This window comes from Gymnogyps californianus, chromosome 6 (genome assembly GCF_018139145.2).
Source record: "Gymnogyps californianus isolate 813 chromosome 6, ASM1813914v2, whole genome shotgun sequence".
Classification (NCBI taxonomy): Eukaryota; Metazoa; Chordata; class Aves; order Accipitriformes; family Cathartidae; genus Gymnogyps; species Gymnogyps californianus.
The window spans coordinates 14,991,247-15,011,667 of NC_059476.1; the positions used below are offsets into that span (position 1 = coordinate 14,991,247).

At 41.4% G+C, this 20,421-nt stretch overlaps 1 protein-coding gene across 1 annotated transcript in view; it reads left to right on the plus strand.

The window, feature by feature from the left end:
- Window positions 1–11,818: 11,818 nt before the first annotated feature.
- The window catches only part of NT5C2 (5'-nucleotidase, cytosolic II), a 40,120-nt gene continuing 31,517 nt past the window's right edge, over window positions 11,819–20,421 (plus strand). Inside the window, exon 1 of the mRNA XM_050899034.1 lies at window positions 11,819–11,928. Within this exon, the coding sequence (XP_050754991.1) occupies window positions 11,828–11,928 (101 nt within the window). The 5' untranslated portion in view covers window positions 11,819–11,827. The remainder of the gene's footprint in view (window positions 11,929–20,421) is intronic.

Consider the following 20,421-nt stretch of genomic DNA (forward strand, 5'->3'; position numbering starts at 1 on the left):
CACCTACAGACTTCACGTTCCCTGTTTTTTCATCTTTGTGCTTGCTCAGTTGGTAGGTCTGTGTAGCTTGCTTCTCATGGGCAAGGAGCTGCTGTGTGGGACTGCTTGCTAGGAACGGAGTGCAGGAAAGGTTTTGGGTATGCGCCTTTCTGATCTCCATGATGAGTGATAAGTACATGTCCAACCTCTGGTTGGGGGAGAAAGAGGATTTCTGTGTGGCTCAGGTGAGGGGTACCTGTGATTACTGAACTAGGAGGAATATAGAGAAGGAAGGAGTTGTACTTCTGGCCTTTGTGAGCATTTCAGGAGAGTGTTAGAGCCAGCCCGGGAGCAATTTCTATGTGCTGAGCCTGGATGCAGAAGGCTGTTGCCCTTCTCACCTGAAAGGCTAAATCAGCCTCAGGGAAGGATTCTTGGAAGAGAGATGGGTAACCATTATTAAGGACAAAAGTAGGAAGCCCGTGAAATCTGTAGTAGGCTAGTATGCGTCTGGAGCCCTATATGTTAGGATAACTGAGAATCAAGATCCTTTTTACTAAATGATTTCTGTATTTATCTTCACGGTGCCCTTTATAGCTGAGGAGTATCGTTATTTTATCTTGGTTGTGTTTTGTGGACAAGCAGCAAGTTGAAAACTGGCTAAGTTTTGCATATGAAGTCTGTGGCCTTGCTGGGTATTAAGGCTTTCTCTCCTGTGTCTGGCTTAGCTCCATAGTCCTCAGGTCATCCTTCTTCTTTTGGAAAGATGAGTTTATTTGTCAATGATCTGCCTGTTATTGGTGGGTAAGATCTCAAAAGGAAGAGAGACCAAGTTAGTATATGAGCATTTGGTAAGCTTTTTCCTTAAAGAAGGTGGGAGGAGAAGGGAATGATGCTGGAGAAGAAAACTCTTAGCAGGGAAAAAAAAAGTTCTCACTGGTTTTGACAGAGCAGCTCTCAGAATTACCAGGTCGTCTTCAGCTGTTGGTCTTAGTGTTTATTTTCAGTAACTTTTTTTATGAAGGAGGAGCCAGTGTTCCCCAGTTAAGTATGCCAGCTTCTTTACTCAGCAGCACGTCCCTTGGCAAGTGTTGTGTCCAGAGCCCTGGGACTCATGCTGACTAGCCAGCTGGCTATCCGCATCTGGGCTGAGTGGGGACCACTTTCAGCCAAGGCTAGAGGGAGATGTGAACTCATGTTTCCAGCCTGCAGAGATGGTTCAGATGCTGATTCTGCTGTCACAGCTGTTTATGTAGCCCATAAACATGTAGAGAGGGCCCATCCAACATTGAAGAGGGTTCAACTGTCTCTAAAAAATCATCCTTATTCTTCCTTTAACTTTCAAAGATTAGAAAAAAGCAGAATAAGCTTTTAGTATCTTTGCTTTTTCTATAAAATATTAATGAAGCAGGGACATGATCTTCAGAGATAAGAGGGTTTTTTACCAGTAAGCACAGTCAGTAAGGAAAGCCAATAAAAATGTTCTCCCTCACCTTCAGTGTTTAGAAGATAAAGAGGACTTTTGGCTGTTTGTGTTATCCAAGCTGACCCAGTTGAATACTTTCAGAATGACGGTGCTACTGATCGCGAGTTGTGCATCTCAAATACTTTGTCGCTTGCTACCGTGCTTCTGGAAAGGCCCGTTAAGTCTGTATTTGCTTCCTGAAACACAGTGGAATCTGATGAAAAGCGTCATTGTTTTGAAACACCGTGATCTGCTGCCAAAAGAGCTACTGTTGTATAATCCTTAATAGCAGGTTAGAGTGGCAGTTGTTCCTTGGTTTGAAATCGGTATGTGGAAGGATGGCTTTCCAGTTCTCTCTCCGGGGATGGCACGTCTCATCTTGTTCTCTCTCTTTGGGAACTGTAACTCAGAGGTGTTCAGCTATCCTGAGTTGGTAATAGATCCTTGCACAGGTTTGAACACCGAGAGTGTTACTTAGAGGTGACAAGCTGAAGGGGACGGAAGAAACTGGCAGTTGCCTTTGAGAAGGGGGAGCAATGCTCTGGCTGCTGAGTACCAGGGGTTATATTTGTCAATTCTTGCTGGCAAGTTTTATTTGTTGCCAACGATGCTTCAGATTGTTCTGATGTAAAAGAACAGAATTGGAATAGAAAAGTTTATCTTGACTTCCCTTTCTGATTTGCAGAATTCAGTGTGTTCACTTCCGTGCTGACATTTCTGCTTTTCGTGCTGTTTACATTAACCTGTAGCTTGGCTAGCATGCTGTCATGCTTCATCTTTGTAGCAATGATATTAGTATTTGCAGATATCAGTCAAACATTGAGTTCCCATTGTGGTGGGCATTTGCATCAAAGCTTACCTCCCAGTTTTCAGCTGAAGCAAATACATGGGAACTCTTAAATATTTTCTTTAGGGTGGACTGTATTACAGCAGAGGGATCAAATTCATCTCTAGTTTTTAATCTTTCAGGACCCTGTGCAACTAGAGCAATTGCTTACGGGAAAACCAGTGTGAGTAAAATATTCGAATTATCTTACATGTTTCTTACTGGAATTTAACAGCTGGAAAAAAAGGCAGTGAGAACATCTTCTTAGCCAGGTCCATGCTTGCTATTGGCAGGCGCTCAGTTGGACAGCAGTTCGGGAACCTCTGCAGCAGAGGTTGCTGCAGGCTGCTGAAGACCTTTTCCCAAGGAACTGAGTTTCCCAGGGCCGTTAGGGTGCACAGTTCATGCTAGTGTTGGCTCAGAAGAGCCTTTGTTTGTCCATTCACCTTCTCTTCAGGTGAAACCTCTCTCTGGAGGTTTCTTTCCAATATTGCTTGTGCCTCAGCCTCTTATTCACTGATTCATTGATTTATAAGGTGAGGAAGAGTCACCTGAGGCATGATACTCAGTTTGACTGACCTGCTGTGTAGCTCAGGCTGACTTCTCTGCATTAATTCTTGACTCTGGGAAAAAAGGCTGATTTAAACATCATACACCCCCCCTTCATTTAGAGCTCTCTGGTGATGCAAAAACTACTTGAGAAATTTATTAAGTTGTTTCATAATTAACTGTCCTCTCTGTTAATATTTTTTGTGTGGATTTATTTAATTTCCAGCCATGGGCTCTTGTTCTGTCGTTGCTAGACTGAGAGCCCTCCACAGTCATGCTGCTTTCCTGTGTGTAAATGCTTCTAGACTATTTTCAAATCACCTACAGAGCCGTTCTCTGTAAATTGGCAATCTTCCGCTCCAGCCTTACTCTCTCTCACAGCTTTATTCCTTCCTCAATATAATCAGTATCGTTCTTGAATGGGGACAGCTGGCTGAAGACAGTTTTCCAGCAGTGTTTGCAGCAGTGACAGATAGCCACATGGAGTCCTGCTTGGTAGTCTTGTACATCCAAGGATCATATTTGACCTGCAGTCGCAGTATTTCTTTGAGAGCTCATACTCGCTGATTCTTCTCTGTGGCATAGCTCTTGCTCTTCTGGATCAAGTCTCACATTCCTTAAGTATGGTCCTCCTCCGTTTTTTTCTAGCGGTGGGACATTACGGGGCACACTAGACTTAGAGAAGTGGAGAACTAGCATTACCTCTAACAAACTGTTTGTGTAAGAAGCAGTATGTTGGAAACAACTAAAATGGTAATTCTGCAGGAAATATTAAGAAGCACAAGCTATATGGAAGCTAGAAAATATGCTAATTAGCTCACTGGAGAATTTGTGGTTCCCGTTTCAAGGCAGTAAACTCAGTTAGAGATAAATGAGGAGAATGGATGGTCTCATGGTACTCAGAGAGAGTCAGATTTGAGGTTTGCTCCTCTCAGAGTTGCACTGTGGATTTCATAGTTTTCCAAATTTGTTTCTAACCATCCATAAAATTGATGATAATTAAATAATGCTTAAAATATTTTAAATAACTAGTGCTCCTTGGAGTTTCTGAATGAATAGAACCCCTTGGATAGAAATGGATGGTCACCTGAAGAAACTCCATGTGGATATGTGGATATCGTTGTCAGTAGAAATAGTCTGATAAAAAAATCCATGTAAAATAAGGAGGGTTTTGTTAAATATATTTTACAATATATTTGATATATAGCCATTACTTTAGCATCTGGCTTTATGACAGAGATAAAACTCGGCCTGAAATTAAATCAAATCCTATAATAAGCCACAAGTAGCATTCTCCCTTCTTATACCTTACCCATCCAGAAATAACCCATGAGTTGCCATCGTCTATCAGTCAGACTATAGTCAAATAAATGTATGGATGGGAATGTGTTACCAATTTCACTAAAAGCACCCTCTTGGAAAAAGCGGCTTCATTGATGTCAGCACTGCGGTGGTGCCCAAGAGAAACAGCTATCCCCTTCCTGCGGGAGGACTCAAAGCCAGCATCAGACGTTGCAGGCTTGGAGGTGCGAGGGTTAGTACAATCCATGGAGCAAGGAGACTTATCAATCTAATGTAATCCAGTGGGTCTTTGTATACTGCAAGTGGGATGTACTGTAAGCTCAATACATGTGTCTGATTAACCATAACAGGTTCTTAACAGCAGATCTCTACCTCTTTAATACCCTGTAATGGGCATACAGAATTATCCTGCTTAAAGCCAACCTCAAGTATTAATTATCATGAGCTGAGAGTACGCTTTGAAGTCTCTTGGAAGGAATTTAATATTCTAATAGGAAGAGCGTATTTTGTCCTTCCTGCCATCATGAACCTGAAGCCTTGCTGTCAGAGAGGCGGCCACCCAGAAGCGGAAGTTCTTCAAGTGAAGAACTTAACTTTAGGCACAGGGAGGAAAAAAAAAAAGTCAGTTTTCTGGTTTAGGTCATTTACAAGCTTCACTGCTTATATTTGGAAACTATGGGCTTTCCAGTGTTGCCAGAGATCTCAAGTCATGGACATACTAATTTTCCAAAAGCATCACTAATTGAAAACACCTTTTGGAAACAATTTGCCATTGGCTATTAAGCAGAAGTGTTGGCAGTAAAACACAGAGTGGTTTGAATTGTCATCCCAGGGTTGTGGGGGAGAGGGAAGGAACTATGTGAACTAACAGAGCTGGTGTGTAAGGCTGCAATTCAGAATAAAACCGGAGCGTCGTTCGGCATCCATGCAATCCCTGCAGCTTGGAGTGAGTCAGAAGCCTACTGCTTTGGGGCTTTTGTCATGCATAAGTACAGGTAGTTCTCAGTCTTCAAGAATTTGTAGGTGTGATCTAGATAACTAGTGTAACTGATACCTTGACCAAGACTGATTCTATTTTTGTCTTCTAATTCTTCATTAACTGAATCCAGTATTGTCATTTGGAGTGCATTTCCTACGTTTGCCATCAGTTAAAGCTGATGTAGCCTAAAATATATGCAGCTAATTATTTTAGGATTCCTGGGGAGACTTTTTCAGACTGGCTGGTTAAACGTGTTCATCTCTATGTGTTGTTTAGCATTCTTGTTGGTAGCAAATTGAATGGGATATGCTTTGTTATCATCAAGGGACTAACATACTATCATCCTTTTTTTAAAATGCTAACTAGAGACATTTCTTGAAGAATTCTACCCCTTCTGCATTATTCTTCATCTCTGTTCAGTAGTGCCTCTGCTCTCTTGCGAGGATTTCTTTTTAGAAATTCTCCTTTTTATTGTCCTTAGCTCTCCAAAAGTGGGACCTCCACCAAATTTTGCAAGTTGGTTTATCACAAGACTTTTTTTCTTTTTTACATTGTACTGGTAGGAGCTCAAGGAGTAGTTTGTCCTGTTTTCTGGTGTGTTTTGATGGTAATCCTGGATTCTGTGATCATACTGACTTCTGTACATCTGGAACCTGTAGTTCTGAGTTACCAGGAACATTAAAATGTGGACTGGGGAGTCCCCCACCCATTTTCTCTGTGTTGTTCTTCCCAAGCAGAGCGTGAGTGGAGATTTTGGTATTTAGCTCACATGAATAGTTCTCCTGGGTTTCAGAAATGCCACTTAACAGACTCTTTTTCTCATTAGTTGGCATTTTTAGTTCTAGAAATTCTATGTCACCTTGCCTTCTAGCAGCCCCAAGATGTCTCGTCTTTGTCTCGTCTGCCACATCCCTTCAGTGAGTTTGTGACACATGAAGTTTGGGTTCATTGAGGGCTCTTCCCTCCTGGACACTGCTAGTGGGGCCTCCGGCTGCTCAGCTAGTCCCCAGCTGAGTTGAGTCACCCCTTGGCTTAGATGGGAGCCGGCACAGAAAGGACTGTTCCAGGGAGGTGGCCATCAAAGGGCCGGCACGTTAGGGAAAGGGGAGTAACTAGTGGTATTTATATGCTAGACTGATTCATTGCCTTTGCAGAGAGCTTCAGTGTGGGCATTGCAGGTGAGATCAAGCACAGTACCTGAGTGGTGGTGTTGAAGAGGAGACTGAAATGGTTGTTTTGAAGAGGAGACTGAAATGGTTGTTTTGAAGAGGAGACTGAAATAGTTGTTTTGAAGAGGAGACTGAAATGGTTGCATGGCAAACAAGTAAATAGGCTGGGAATGCGGGTGCAACATGGGAGAGCCAGGGGTCAACACAGGGTTTGACGTCTGCAGGGAGCAGAAGTCAGGCATGTTTAGAAACGTGTAGAGATTTGAGCTTGCTAAGGGTATATCAGTGTAGGCATTATTCCTACTGTGCAATTTCAAGCAGGGCACATATATCAAGACATGCTTGTATTTATGAAGCTAGCGATGTTAAGCATGAAATTATATTTAATACACTTTTTAACTGACCTCTCGGTGCCTGCCAGTTGATGCTAAGCATTGAAATTCAAATTCGTGTTAAAGTATACTCCACAAGGAAGATGCAGTGTATCTCTGTGATTCATCCTGACAGCAGTAGGAACTCAGACTGGTTTTTAGCACAGGGACTGAGGAATTAGGAGTTCTGCATTTGATTCCCACTTGCTCTGTGTTATTACCTTCTCTGTGCCCCGCTATCCTTGGCTGACAAAATGAGGACAGCATCTTTTGCTGCCCCTAAATGTATTATGTGAATGAGAGTTTGTGAAGTGCTTTGGGATCGCAGGTGTAGGAACTGCCCTTCTGGGTGAGGCCAGAAGCCTGCCCAGCCCCTGATCGCGCAGTGGCAGTAGGAGATGCTATTGAGGGGGATGACACAGTCCTGGCCACTTTCTGCAGTCCATCCCAGGATGCCAGATGCTCCAGAGGATATGATGCTAACCTGAGTGGATTTCACCTCCTCTGATGCTAGTGTCTAGCCTAAATTAGGTGCAAGCTACTTCTGCCTTCAGTGGAGGGAGAGGGACGCTCCTGGAAAGTGAGTCACTCACTTTTCTTAACCACCCTTACATGGACAGTCCTCTCAGCTGCAGAAAAACCTTCTTTTCCCCTCCCCTTCCCTGTTTGTGAGGCCGTGCCATGACCTGGACCAGGAATTTGATATGAGTCTTGAACAAGCCAACCTCAGTGCTGCTCCCTTTGCTTTTTCGCTTTCTCAGGATTTTAACATGGTTCAGTCCTCCCTTGCTGAGACCCCACAAAGCCCCTTGAGATGGAGCAGCGTTGCAGTGGGGAGCCAGGAACCGCTCTAGGCTTGGCAAGGGCACCACGAGACTTGTCTGTACACCCACAACCTCTGACTAGACACAAAGCTTTTAAGTAGCTAACGTTAGGTGTGATGATTTTTCTCTCTATTCACTTTCTGCTGTGCACGTACGTGTGTGGGTCGTACTGACAAGGCATTAATGATTCTTGAAGCAGAACGTGTGAGAAGAGGCAAATGTAGTGCATGGCAAATCAGTGTGAGTAAGCTACAACCTTGGGATTGGTTAGTGTTGCTTTTGTTTTCTGCTATGTAAGCTCTCGGAGAATATCCTGGAAAAAGTGGGATTGTCACTGCTATTTTGTTCATCTCTACATTTTAGTGTGTGTGCCTCTGATTTGGCATTGCATCATCAAAGTATTAAAACAAACTCAAAAAAATACAGGCAGTGCATTTAACCTGAACACATCAAGTATTATCAGGTGCAGAAATTTCTAACTATTTGTTGGCCAAAAAAGATAAGAAAAATAATAGTAAAACTTAAAAGGGAATGCTTCTGGAGATATTATTTTGTATGTGTAAGTACTTGAAAAAAATACACTGTGGATAATACTTTAAATCAGCCAAAATCTGACAAAAGAAGCAAATGGACTTACATGTGCTAAAAATCTCATGTTCTTTTGGACCAAAGCATATGTGCTGGATAGTAGCTCTGTATCAGAGCTTCAAAGCTGAGATTTTAAATACTTTTTCAAAATGAACCCTCTACCATAAATGCTATCAGATGCTTAATTAAGACTGCACTAGCAAGGAGCATGTTTGCAGTAAATGATGGGGAGGTGTTCTGACATGCTTTATCTATGTAAAGATTTCTATTTTTACGTCAAGCTATTTATAGATTATTGATTTCAAAAATAGATTTGTAACTAAAGAAAGATGAATCGTATTTCAGTTGCTCAGAGTTGAGAATCTTGCCTGGCTGGCTGGCTGCCCGCTCTCTTAGATGTTTATTCCAGTGGCTTACAAGTGTATGGAGCGATTCAGTCCTTCTTATCTTTCTCTCTCTGTTCGGAAGAAGGAATTTGTATTCAGGGATCAGGTCCCATGTCTCTCACCCACGCAGGTAGGCTGATTTTTACACCTTTGAAGCATCAGAACAATTTCATTGAAGTCCATGAGACTTTTTGTGCGAGTAAGACTTTTGGATGGGGAACATCCATCACAATATCTTTTGTCAGTTGTTACTGTTTTATTTCAGAGCAGTAAGCTATTGTCACAGTGCCAGTGGACCCTGCTAAGCTGTAGGAGTGCCTTTGAGTTCATGTAACACAAAACTTCAGCATAAGATTTTTTTATTTTATGCTGTGTGAACATTAAAAGAAAGATTTTAATAAATAAATCAGGGCAAAGCCTGAAGGTAGAGGTAATATCTTTTATTAGAGCAACCGATAGAGTTTGAAAACTTAGACAAGCTTGTGTGCCCAAGAGCTTGTCTATTTTTTCCAGCCATACCAGTTGGTCTAATAAAAGATATTGCCTCTGTCTACAAACCTTGTCCTGTCTATGAACTGTGTTCATCACAGCTACAGCAAAATAATGCTGGATCATTAAAATAATTCAGGCCTTTCTTGCTTAATTATGGAAACTCAGATTTTTGTGGTTTCCTCAAGTCTCAGCTTTTTGCATCCCAGCACACACCAAATGATGCTGGCTGGTTTCTCCTACTGTAGAGGAGGGTTTCATCACATAGGAGCTCAAACTGCTTCACCGATTCCTCCTTTTAGAAAGGATGTTATTAAAGGTAGCCTGCTAAAATTCTTCTGCCATATGGATTTTAGGGTATTTTGTAGGATACTATTGGTAAATTCTCAGATGTCTGGCATGGATGGCCGTTGGGAAAAGTCCTATCCTAGTACATGTAGCAGCATCTCTGATGTGGTGTGATGGTGATGGGAAGCAGATGAAGTGGGAAGAAGAGGCTGGCGGAATAGAAAGTCTCTGGCTTTGGCTGTGGGTGTAAATCTTTGAATCTTGCTATGTGTCTGGCTGGGTAAGCAGAATAGTGTAGCCCTTCTAAATGGCAGGAAGCTTGGATTTGGACTTGTTTCAGCTGGAAGACCTAGACCCAGAGCTGTCTAAGAGTCATAGGACCAGCCGTGCAACAGTTTTTTCAGAGCTGTTTCACATGCCTTTTAGAGGCCTTAAATGTGTATGTCTTTTGGATCTGAATCTGTAGCTCTAGGTTAGTAGCTTTAAAATAGCTCCAGGTGAGACCAAGGTGGTGATGATCTGGACAATCTTGAAATTCCATGGGGTAGATGCTTTTCCACCCTCTGGGGACACAAGCCCTTTCTGTCATTTGCAGTCTTGGGGTCATACCAGATCCCTCACTGTGCTGTACATCTCTCGGCTGCTGACCTGGAGTCTGTCACTCTTGCATGGGCACTGCTCCTCTCCCGAGGACTGCTGCAGCCCTTGCTGCCCGTAAGGAGCGCTGTTGCAGGCAGTGCCCTGCCTTTGAAGTGGAACAGGTTGATGCTTGCGGGCTGTTTAGTTCTGTGCCCTGTGCTGCCTTCCATCTGCCTTTGGGCATGGCTTAAATAGCTGGTAATTACTTATAAGCCCTTGGTGGCCAGGGCCTGGGCTATTTTAGAAGCTGCTTCTCCCTGCATGCCCTGTTGTGGAAGTTGCGGCTGGCTGGAATGGCCTGTCGCCCTCTCGCTGCGGTGACCTCCTCTCCTGGGTGTGTTGCAGGGAATTCGGGGGGGAGAGCTCTCAGCTCTGGCATGCGGTCCCTTTGGCTGCCTGCCAGGGCCTAAATTTGGTGACCTTTAGGATGTGGCAGAAGATGCATTTGTAAACCTTGGTTATAGTAACTGGGAGACAAGCAGAGAATGCTGGAGGAGGGAGGAACATATTTTTTACAGACAAGCTGTTTGCCGTCTGTTTGATTTTTATGACGAGCAACTAGTAGGTAAATAGACTAATAAATGCTGTAACAATTACAACTGTTGCTTTTTAATCAAATGTAAAACTAAAAAATTATACAGATTTCCTCTAGAAGAGCGAGCACGCCTGTGACCGCCAAAAGCGCCGTGACTTCTAATGCTGATGTGGACACTCGCTCTACTCTCTACTTTGCTGAAATCATCTAGTTTCCCTTCTGTAAAATGAGGGCAGTTACATGTTAAAGGTGTCTAGAAATGGTTGCTGTATCATTATCTGTGTAGCTTGTGGGTGGTTTTGTTTCTTTTAAGGAAGAGCAAACAAGCCAAGCCCTGCGGTCCAGCAGTTGTGTGGGTTACACAAGAATGTGGTTTCATGTTATACCTAATTTGGTATAACTGTGGGATGCGTCTCCCACCCCATTCTTCGCACCTGCTCTAATGATAGCGTTGTGGCAGGTTGAGCTCGGTTCAGCTTGCTGACCAGTGGAGAGCTACCCAGTTTTTATTTGCTTTTGGTTGGTTAGTTTTGATGGGTGAGGACTTGGACCGGTGAGTTGAACTGACTCACCGTGGGGCTGGTTCATCATCTCACCTGGTGCCAGGGCCGCAGCAGGACATGCGTCTGGCTGGAGGAGGGGGTGAGGAGGATTGCCCCAGTGTGCTAATAACAAAATTGGAAAAGGTACCTCTGTTTCCTCACTGCAAGGCCTTCCTGACGAGAAGGACTGTCCGGTGGTTTGGTTTTGACAACCAGTACTTGTGAAGGGATGTTTGTGAAGATCTGCTGGTGAATATTTGCATTGCTAGTGTTACAGGTTTGCAGTATGTTCTTGCTCTGTCTGAATGTGGCTCACCTGCAGAGGACAAAAGATCATCTTTCTACTTTCCTTCCAATTGTTTCTGCTAATTTAGCATCAGTTTGAAGCTTTGTCTTTGCTTAGAGATCAAATGGCCAGGGACAAGGCTCTTTATTTTTAATGGGTGGTAAAAGTGGCAATGTCAGTCCCACTGGGGTGTGTAGGGTTTGCCCTGCCTAATTTATCTTGTGTATAAAGGGTAGGTTTTCCATCACCTATAGCTAATGCATGCTAGTAACTCTAGGGTCAAAACATACCGCTTTTCAGCAAGGAAAACAAGGTCTCTATTTCTAAATGCATTTTCACCGCAATGGATAGGAATGTCTGTGCAGTTCCAGCCATGTGGAAAAGCTTTCCCAGGTCTCTGTTGTAACACCCTATCTCATCAAACGTATCAGAGGAAAGCATCTTACTTGACCTGCAAACTCAGATCATTCCACCGGGTACTTTGCAAGACTTCCTGAGTGGCATTGCATCTGTTTGTACCAGGAAACAGACAACTTTCTGGTGAAACAAACCTTGAACTTAAGCAAGCTTTTCTCATCTGCCTCTTTCAGAAATAAATAAGCATTTGAAGATGACAACCTCATGGAGCGACCGACTCCAGAATGCAGCAGATCTCCCTGCAAACATGGATGGACATGCTCTGAAAAAGTACCGCCGGGAAGCCTATCACCGGTAAGTCATTCATGTAACCCCAAAACTAAAGTGCTGAGACAGGGGGAAATAAACTAAGCATAAAACCCACATTTCTTGGTTTTTGCGTGTTGGTAAAACAGAAAGGTTGTTCTCACCTTCCTTGCAGAAGTGTTAGTAGAAAAGAACTAAGAAGATAGCACAGTATTCGCCTGCAGGAATTTACAAACAGTAGAGCTGAGATACATGTACTAGAGCGAGGAAGGGTATGCTTTCTTAATGCAGTTGAAAGATGAATCAAAGTTAGATTTTGGGATAGAAGCTTTCGAGGCAAGAAATACTTAGTGGCAGAAGTGCTGTAGTACTTACTGCAGTGCACACTGGGAGAGCATAGCCTTAGACACTGGAATGCACAAATACAAATAAGGAGGAAATCAAATGGGATGAGAAATTAAGTGTTTGAGAACTGTATCTAGTATGATTAATGGTGTGCACCACAGGAGCATGTAGAAGCACTAGGCAAGATCTCAGCTTCCTTTTCTGTGGTAGGTGTGCCTAAAACCATCTTTGCTGTAAAACAATTACAGTCTAAATAAACAAGATAGAATACAGAATAAAAGAAATGTTATCTCATTTTATAGTTTGGGAGTCAAAGTACAGACACTAGATTGTTTTCACAAGATCACATTGGAGGTTTGGTTGAGCCAAGAATTTAGCCCACAGCTCCAAAGGTTCCAAGCATAGAGCATAAAAGATGGATGCAGTCTGTATCCTTATCAGATGTCTGGACCGCTACGGAGTTAAAAACAACAGCATCGAGTAATTGTCAGTATTCTGTTTGTGGGAGGTGTATCTTCAAAGTTTAGCTTGTTTAATTTGAGAAGTCATGCAGTATGATGATCAGAGTATATTCAGCAGGAGTTGGGGAGACGTATGTCTGATATAGAAACAGAAGAAGAAGTCAAGTTTCCCAGCCTCATGCTTAAATGCCATGTTGCATTTGTGATTCATATATGGTGGTATTTCTGAGGAAGTGTTTTCGAAATGTTAGATATCTTTTGATTCTCCAAATGGAATCTGATTAGAGATAAACGCCTTAGCATCATATGATAGGCCAGGTTGTGCAAGTTGCATTGTCTAGGGCTAAGTAATGGATCCTGTGATGCCTTTCTGAAGCTTTCCAATTTCCAGTGAATATATTTGGGTACATGTCTTAAGTGGTGGCATTATTTGAGTCTCTCTGTGTCAGCTGGTTTGTCAGATATGGAAACGTCTAATGAATGTAACTATATATAGCATGTAAAAAGAGAGGGATTTTATACCATTCCCTGGCAAAAAATCTTTAGTTTGTTGAAGTCGTTGACAGGTTTACCTTTGTGTCATAATTTTACTTATGACTTTAGTTGTGTTACTCCTGATTTAGACTGATGGAAATGAAGTCAGAGTAAGGCCTATTTATTTTTTTTTTCTAAATATTTCCTCAACATTTGTGATGGTTAGGTGCTGACAGTCTGCTAAGTGTTGTACAAGATCCAAAGGAAGCAGTATTTGTCCTGAAGAGCTCACACATTCAAGTCCTCATCATGTTTACCCTTACTCATGTAGGAAATCTTTACTTTCAGAAAGAATTTCCTTATGGAAGGTGAGAGTGCACTCATATAAAGGAGAGTTTCCCACTAGGAGCTGGGATCTAGTAGTCCAAAATTAGTCTGTGCTACAGTTTAAGTACCCCTTTTTAGAATCTAGAAATGTCTTATTCAAAACATATTGCGCAGAAATGTTGCTAGCACTTCAGATTTTCATGGAAAGCACAATATTGGAAATGCATTAAGGGGAGGCACATTTTTGTTTTGAAATTACTATCCTATTTTAAAAAGAGAGAGAGAGGGAGGGAATGAGAGAGAGGGAGGGAACGGCAGAGAATGAGAGAACCTGATGCCAAGACTGTAGTATAAGTCTGTGCTATTAATGGCTTTGGTGTACCAGTTTCATGGGAGTTATTTTGATAATCCAGTATTGTAAGAATCTGAAACAACCTCATTCCAGAGGCAGTGTTGTCAGATTTCTATTTCTGGTATTTTTTGTGATCTTAGTGTTAACAGATGTGAAGTTACTTAAAAGATAAGTGCAGACTTAACATGACAGAGTAGGACTGAACTTATTTCCCCTTGTTGTTTTATATTACATTTTTTAGTATTTTAATAATTGTTCAGATGTAGAATATGTGTGCTGGTCACAGCCATCAGTTCTAGGATGTAAATTTGTTTCAGTGAGGTCCAAGTATGCTCTGACTCTTGGATATGGCTGAAGCACTGTCAATTTTATGAAAAAGAGAGATATAAAAGACGAGGTATTCATGGTCAAGATTCTTTTTTTTTCTATTCCTTCCTTTTTCTCTGTTTGTTTTTCTTTCTCTTTCAGTCTCTTTTTTTCTGTCTCTTTTTCTTCTTACTCTAGCAGCTAAAGAAAAAAAAACTTGAAAACATGAATCTAAAGTGACTTAGAAACAAAAACAATAAAAAAGAACATTGAATTTAAAACTATTAAATTTTTTTACCTTAAAGCTGGTCCCAGTGATTTCATGGGCATAATCTGGAAGGCTGGAGGAGCTTGGCAGCTGGGCCACACTGACAGATGAGCATAACTGGGGCTAGCTTTTGACACCAATGCTGGAAGCCCAGTTGGGCTCAAAGTCATTCATTGGGATTTTCTAAATGCTGCTAGTAATGCTTGGTTTTTTGAAGTGTGAAATTTTAAAAACTTGTTTCACTGCTTGTTTACTTCATGCTTATTTAAATATCAGTGGAGATACCTAGACCAGTTGATTTAACTTCCTGGTTCTCATGAACTACACCAGATTTGATATGCTTGAATTGTAAATGTTGAAGCAGCATAAAATAAGGGGAAAAGTTTCCAATCCAAGCAAAATAATTTACCTTAAAAAAATAAAAATAATGTTCTCATGGGCATGAAACTTTCAAAAAACTTTATAAAAAAATTAGCTCTGAAGATGCCACTCTAATAGTCGTGTTTTGCTGTGGTCATTCATACTAGAAATGTGTTTTTTCAGGTGTTGCACATCTTATTGTATCATACTTGATGGATGGATGTTCAACATATAATATTGTTAGCAGAAATCCCAGCTGAGACTGGTTTAACTGGTGTAATGCATACTGACTCAGAGTATGACGACTAAATCATAATCATGTGTGAATGCCATAGGCAAGAATGTTCAAAATCAAATATTTATAGCTGTTTTCCTCTTGTAGCTGTTTTCCTCCCAAAAGTTTTGCTTGGTGTTTGGATCAGTTTGTATAGCTGCTTAAGAAATTAGAGTATTGAGGTTATTGATGAAGTAAGCAAAGCTTGCGAATATGAATGCATATGCTATGCTGTAGAGTTCAAGGGCTGTAAAAGCAACATCAAGAATCAGAAAAATCTGTAGGGGAGGAGAAGTGGTGAGGTTTTATCTTCAGGGTATTTCTGATGACTTTAACTAAGACTTTCGGTTAGCTAGTGTTACTATCAGCCACAAACCTCGTTATACAACATTGTTGGCGCCTGTTGGAGGTGAGGTCTAAAGATGAATTAATATACAAGCTACATGTTATTCATTCTCTAGCAGAGGTCACTGGTAAGAGGATACTGCATTACTGTGCTATTGACAACATACATTTTAATTCGGAAATAAAATGGATGTGTAGCTGTTAGGTGGCTTTTCCTTAGTGTGTGTGGTTGTGAGGCCACCTCCCTCATGCACTGCTTGTTCACTTTTCTGGGTAGAGGATAATCACTAGATCATTTGTTCTGGAGGAGTGCTGTCATTTAACGTGATTGTAATTAGGCAAGAACTAGGTTGACTCTGAGCCACCAAATTGCCCTAGTGTCTATTTTTTAACTTTGAGTGAGCACTTCTAGGCACCCTCTGGATTATCTCACATAGCTCTTTAGGGTTTAAATAGCAACCACATCTAGTTAAAGCAAATAATGGAAAAAGTTGGTGTTCCATCCACTCTTGTTACTGACAGTTACCAAGATCCAGGAAACAGGTATTTGCATTTACTTTTATTCTGTGGTTTTGGCTTAACAGGGCAGTAAGGCTAAGATGGCCTTTTTGTTAAACATACAGACTTTGGGATGCTTTTACCATTTTGCATCAGAGTAATTTGAGACTTCTCATCCTGAACATGGGGTTTCTGTTGTTTTAGTTTTGTTTTCTTGCTCTGTTGTTTACTGGCTAGCACAGGGGATGTGGCATCATGATTCCTAGTCCTAATTCTCCTGCTGACCGGTCATAGAGTATTGAATAGGTTGCTTCATAGTTTTGTGCTTCAATTTGTTTTCAAAGCATCTTATGGTGGTAATATGAGTGAAGTGATTTAAGCTGTTAGTATACGCTGAGATCCTGGGTAAAAAAAAAAGGTATATACTTTAATAATGACAAAGCAAAAGGATTGCCAATTGGTTGTTTTGATTTCTGGGGTTAAAGATGTATTTCAGTTTGTTCAAATTTGTAAACTCTGGGCTCTTCACTGCTAATCTTGTTTCTTCACTTTATCTATACTGGATCATCAGTGATTGCAAACAGGTAGAAATGTTATATAAACTAGGCTATAAGGCTTGAAACTGTTTATCTATTTGGGTAGCTCTATATAAAGTCTCTTTAAAATGATTAATTCATTGAAAAAAATCTTTACCAGTCTGAAAATGCTCTCTTCATCAGACACGTTTGGATAGGCGATGTGTGGTATTTTCATGTAACTGTAAATGAGGTAGCTCCGTAGGCACTGCTGGCTCTGGTCTGTCCTCTCATGTCTTTGTGCAGCCTCCTTGGACTCGTGTGGTGGCATGTGTGTAGCGGAGGGCAGCATGTGGCTCTTTGTATTTATCTTGCTTTAGTGCTTTGGACATTGGAGAGAGGAGGGAGAGGGAGTGTTAAGGCGGCAGAATGGGCGAGCTTATGAGAAAGCAGAACACTTGCCAAATTAATAATAAAGAAATTACATTGAAAATGTCCCACGATCCCTAGCTTTAATAGTTTCACAGAGCAGACGGGTGTTATTTTGGGATGGAATCCATATGTGAGCTTCTTGGCACTTTGCTGTTGCCTGGGAAGAAAACCCAAACAATGGAAACAGGAATGGCCAAGGCTATCTCCTTCCATCTGATTCCTGCTGAATTTCAGAGGGAAGTGCTCATAGTCATGTTTCTGGATACAGCCTCGTCAGACTTTTAAGTTCCAGTCGTAACCTGATTTTCCAGTTTTATGTCACTATAATTGTACAAGGACGGTTAGTCTTGTGAAATTGCAGGGCACTATGTTGGAAATGTTACTAGAAGTGGCCGGGAAATTTTGATGCCCTTCTTCTGTCTCCCCTATCTGATACTGTTTCATCTGCCTAAAGTTATCTCAAGCCCAAACACTATCTCTAAATACAATTACAAACATACTGACCTGTCAGAATATTCCTCTTTGGTTAAAGAAGCAATAAAATGGAACTCTGAAAATCTAACATTGTAAAAAAAAGACCAAAATGGTACGATAAATCATAATATACAGAATGGTCATTACCTGCCTAAAGAGGCAAGACTCAGCAAAAGAATTATTACATTGGTTTTAGTAGTTTAAAGCAGTTTATTTCTTGTCCCCTCTAAGACATGTACCAAAGCATCCAGCACCCAATGACAAGACATTTTGATATATGTTAGTATCTTCTTAAGGTTGCTCATATGATTTGTGCCAGGTAAGTAAGGTCAGTGAGGGATTAATCTGAGTTCACTGCTGTTGCTGCAAGTCACCTGTAACCAGAACTATAATGTCATGTAGTGAGACATCTCCCCCAACCACACAACATCTGCATGCTAGCTAGTAATACTGAAAACATTCAGTTGTCATAAGAGTAATGGGATTTTTTTTTTCATTATTAGCCTTTTTAAAGAGTCCGTGGGGAACTTGGGCATGGGAGGCTATTAAAAACTAATCCATTTAGTTCCCTCTTATTTCTTTTTAACTCTTCTAGCTTATTAAAACATGGAAGTTGTCCATAAAGTGAAGATTAACCAAAGTGCCTAAACTTTGAGGAAGCAGGAATCTGAGCCTTCTGGCTAGTTAGTCCCTGTTTCGTGGCTGGCTCAAGCCCAACTGTCCGCCACAGTCTTTTTTAAACACACGTGTAGGTCGTGCTTAGCCAGCTCCCACTGTATTTGCTGTTCCACTCAGCACTGTTGCAAGTTTCTTTGTATTTATTTAATTTCCAGTGAAACGTACTCTCCTGACAAAGAATGCTTCTTGCTGCAAGGTATTTCTAGACACATTTGGAAAATCATTATAGAAGTGCTCTGTTCCAGAAACCTTGCCTCACATTGTTAATTTTCATTTTCTCGCTATGAGGAGTTGTGAGCCATGTGCCAAGTTCATCCTTAGTTGTATAATTCTGTGCATTTTGTTTATCTTGTCAGTCATATTACAAGAATATTATACATGCAAATTTCATTCAGGGCACAGAATGCTTTTGAGATTTTGCACAAATAAAATAAAAACATTTCTCCCTCTCTGCATTCGCTCCTCTCCTGTGTTACTCAAGAAGAGTTGGGATTTAGGTTCCTGCTTTAGAATTGATTGACAAGAACAGTAACAAAACCGAGATCAGTTCTCTTGTAAAAATATAAAGGACTGTGAATTGCAGTGTTGAGGATTATCAGGGCTCTGTGACTCCCTTTATGCATGCTCAGCAGTTCTTTCTTCCTTGCAATACAACACATTTTTCTCTTACCCAGCACAATTCATAGAGCTCAAAAAGAAAATAAATACTGTCATCGAGAGCCTTCTGCTGTGGCGAAGCTGCAGGGTTTAATCTTTGAGGAAGAACTCATTAGGGAGGAAATGTGCTTCGTGGTTTCCCTTAAACAGCTCCTCAAGTCCATTTTTCTAAAGGTGTGGATCGGTGCCAGGCTAAGCCACCCCAAGTCCACGCTGCTGCCTCCCCACTCCCCGCTGTGCCGTGTGCTGGCTCAGGGAGCCAGTGGGGCTGGATATGGTCACTCAGCCGGCTTCCCCACAAGCACCAAAACCTTGGACCGCTCCAGCCACACTGCACAAGGGAGTGCAAAACTGTGGGAAATTCACAGGGATATTCCTCAAAGCAGAAATATAAAGCTTGGTTTTTCATCAGGAAAGAAAGATGAAGGCAAGAGAAAGGCAATGTCCTATTTAAGGAGATGCTCTGGTTGCAGACAGGTGTGGAGCTGCGGGGTTGGGTTTAGGGAGTACCCACCTCTGCCTCTCAGCACAAGGAATGGAGAGGGTGTTCTCATGCTATGCCTGCAGTTTGATTTGTCTTACTGCCCAGTGCTGTTAAATTTTTAGATCAGCTTAATTTTTAACTCCAGTGCTCCTAGTTAAAACGATTATTTTCTGAATGGAAAAAAACCAAAATCAGGAGAAGGGAAAGTGTGATTCCTTCTGATTCTGGCAAGTGGAAAAATTATTCTAGATTAAAACTTCCTTGCCTAAATATGTTGGGTGATTTTAGTTTTCCATTATTCTGACTTCATCTTGCCTGTTTGTAATCTGGAAGCTTCTTTGATTTTTGTTTATTTAGATGAGCTGTAAAAAACTTGTCATCTCATCCTTTCCTTTAGAGACCAGAGGATCTTTTCTCTCAGGTGGTTAGGGTTCTTAGGGTCTTAGTGTTGGTTTTGCTTTATAGTCATTAAAAACAACTCTTGTCATTTCTCTATACCATGTCTTCTGTGGAGATGTTACATTTTTGTAGCCAACAGACACATTTGACCGGTATTCTTGAAATCAGGCTGAGCATACGTTCGATTAGGATCTAAGCAGAGCTTTGAAACGGGCTAAGTCTGCAGCTTCTGAGAAGCACCTGGCTCTTCCCAGAAGCTGCCGTGGTGATTTAATCTCAACTTTTATCTTTAGTTTCTAGGATACTGCAGATATTTACTATTTTGAGTAACCCCCCTGAATTAAGCTGGTGAGCTTCTGGGAGTAAATATTTGTAAGTATCTACTTAGCCCCTTGTGTCTAGGAGGGCCCTGTGCATGGGAGACGTCTTCCTTTATCAGGATTTAAAGTTGAGGTCCTGAGTGGCTACAAAATAACTCAGTATCTGGCTGGGCCTTCACAAGAGAAGTGAAATTGGTTCCAGGTTTTTTTGCCACTGTTTAGTCTGCCATTTAATCTGCCAAGGCGTATCCAAGTTTAAATTTATTAAAGTGTTCTCATTTCCTGTCCTGAACATGTTGTGTAATAGCCTTCTTTAGCTTTTTTAAATATTTGCTCTGTTTCACTCCTGCACTGGTGGGTGAAGTAATTACCACGTCAAATCAGTCGGTAGGATGCCTTGAAATCTGCTAGGTCCTGTGCACTGTTGGGGCATGATTAGACCCTGCCACTTATGGTTTCTAGGTCATAGGCAATATTTACGAGTTGATGGAGAAAGAGAGATCTTCACCAGCTGTTACCAAGAGGGGGCTGGTATAGTAATTTTCATGTTTTAGTCATAAGACTTATTTTGG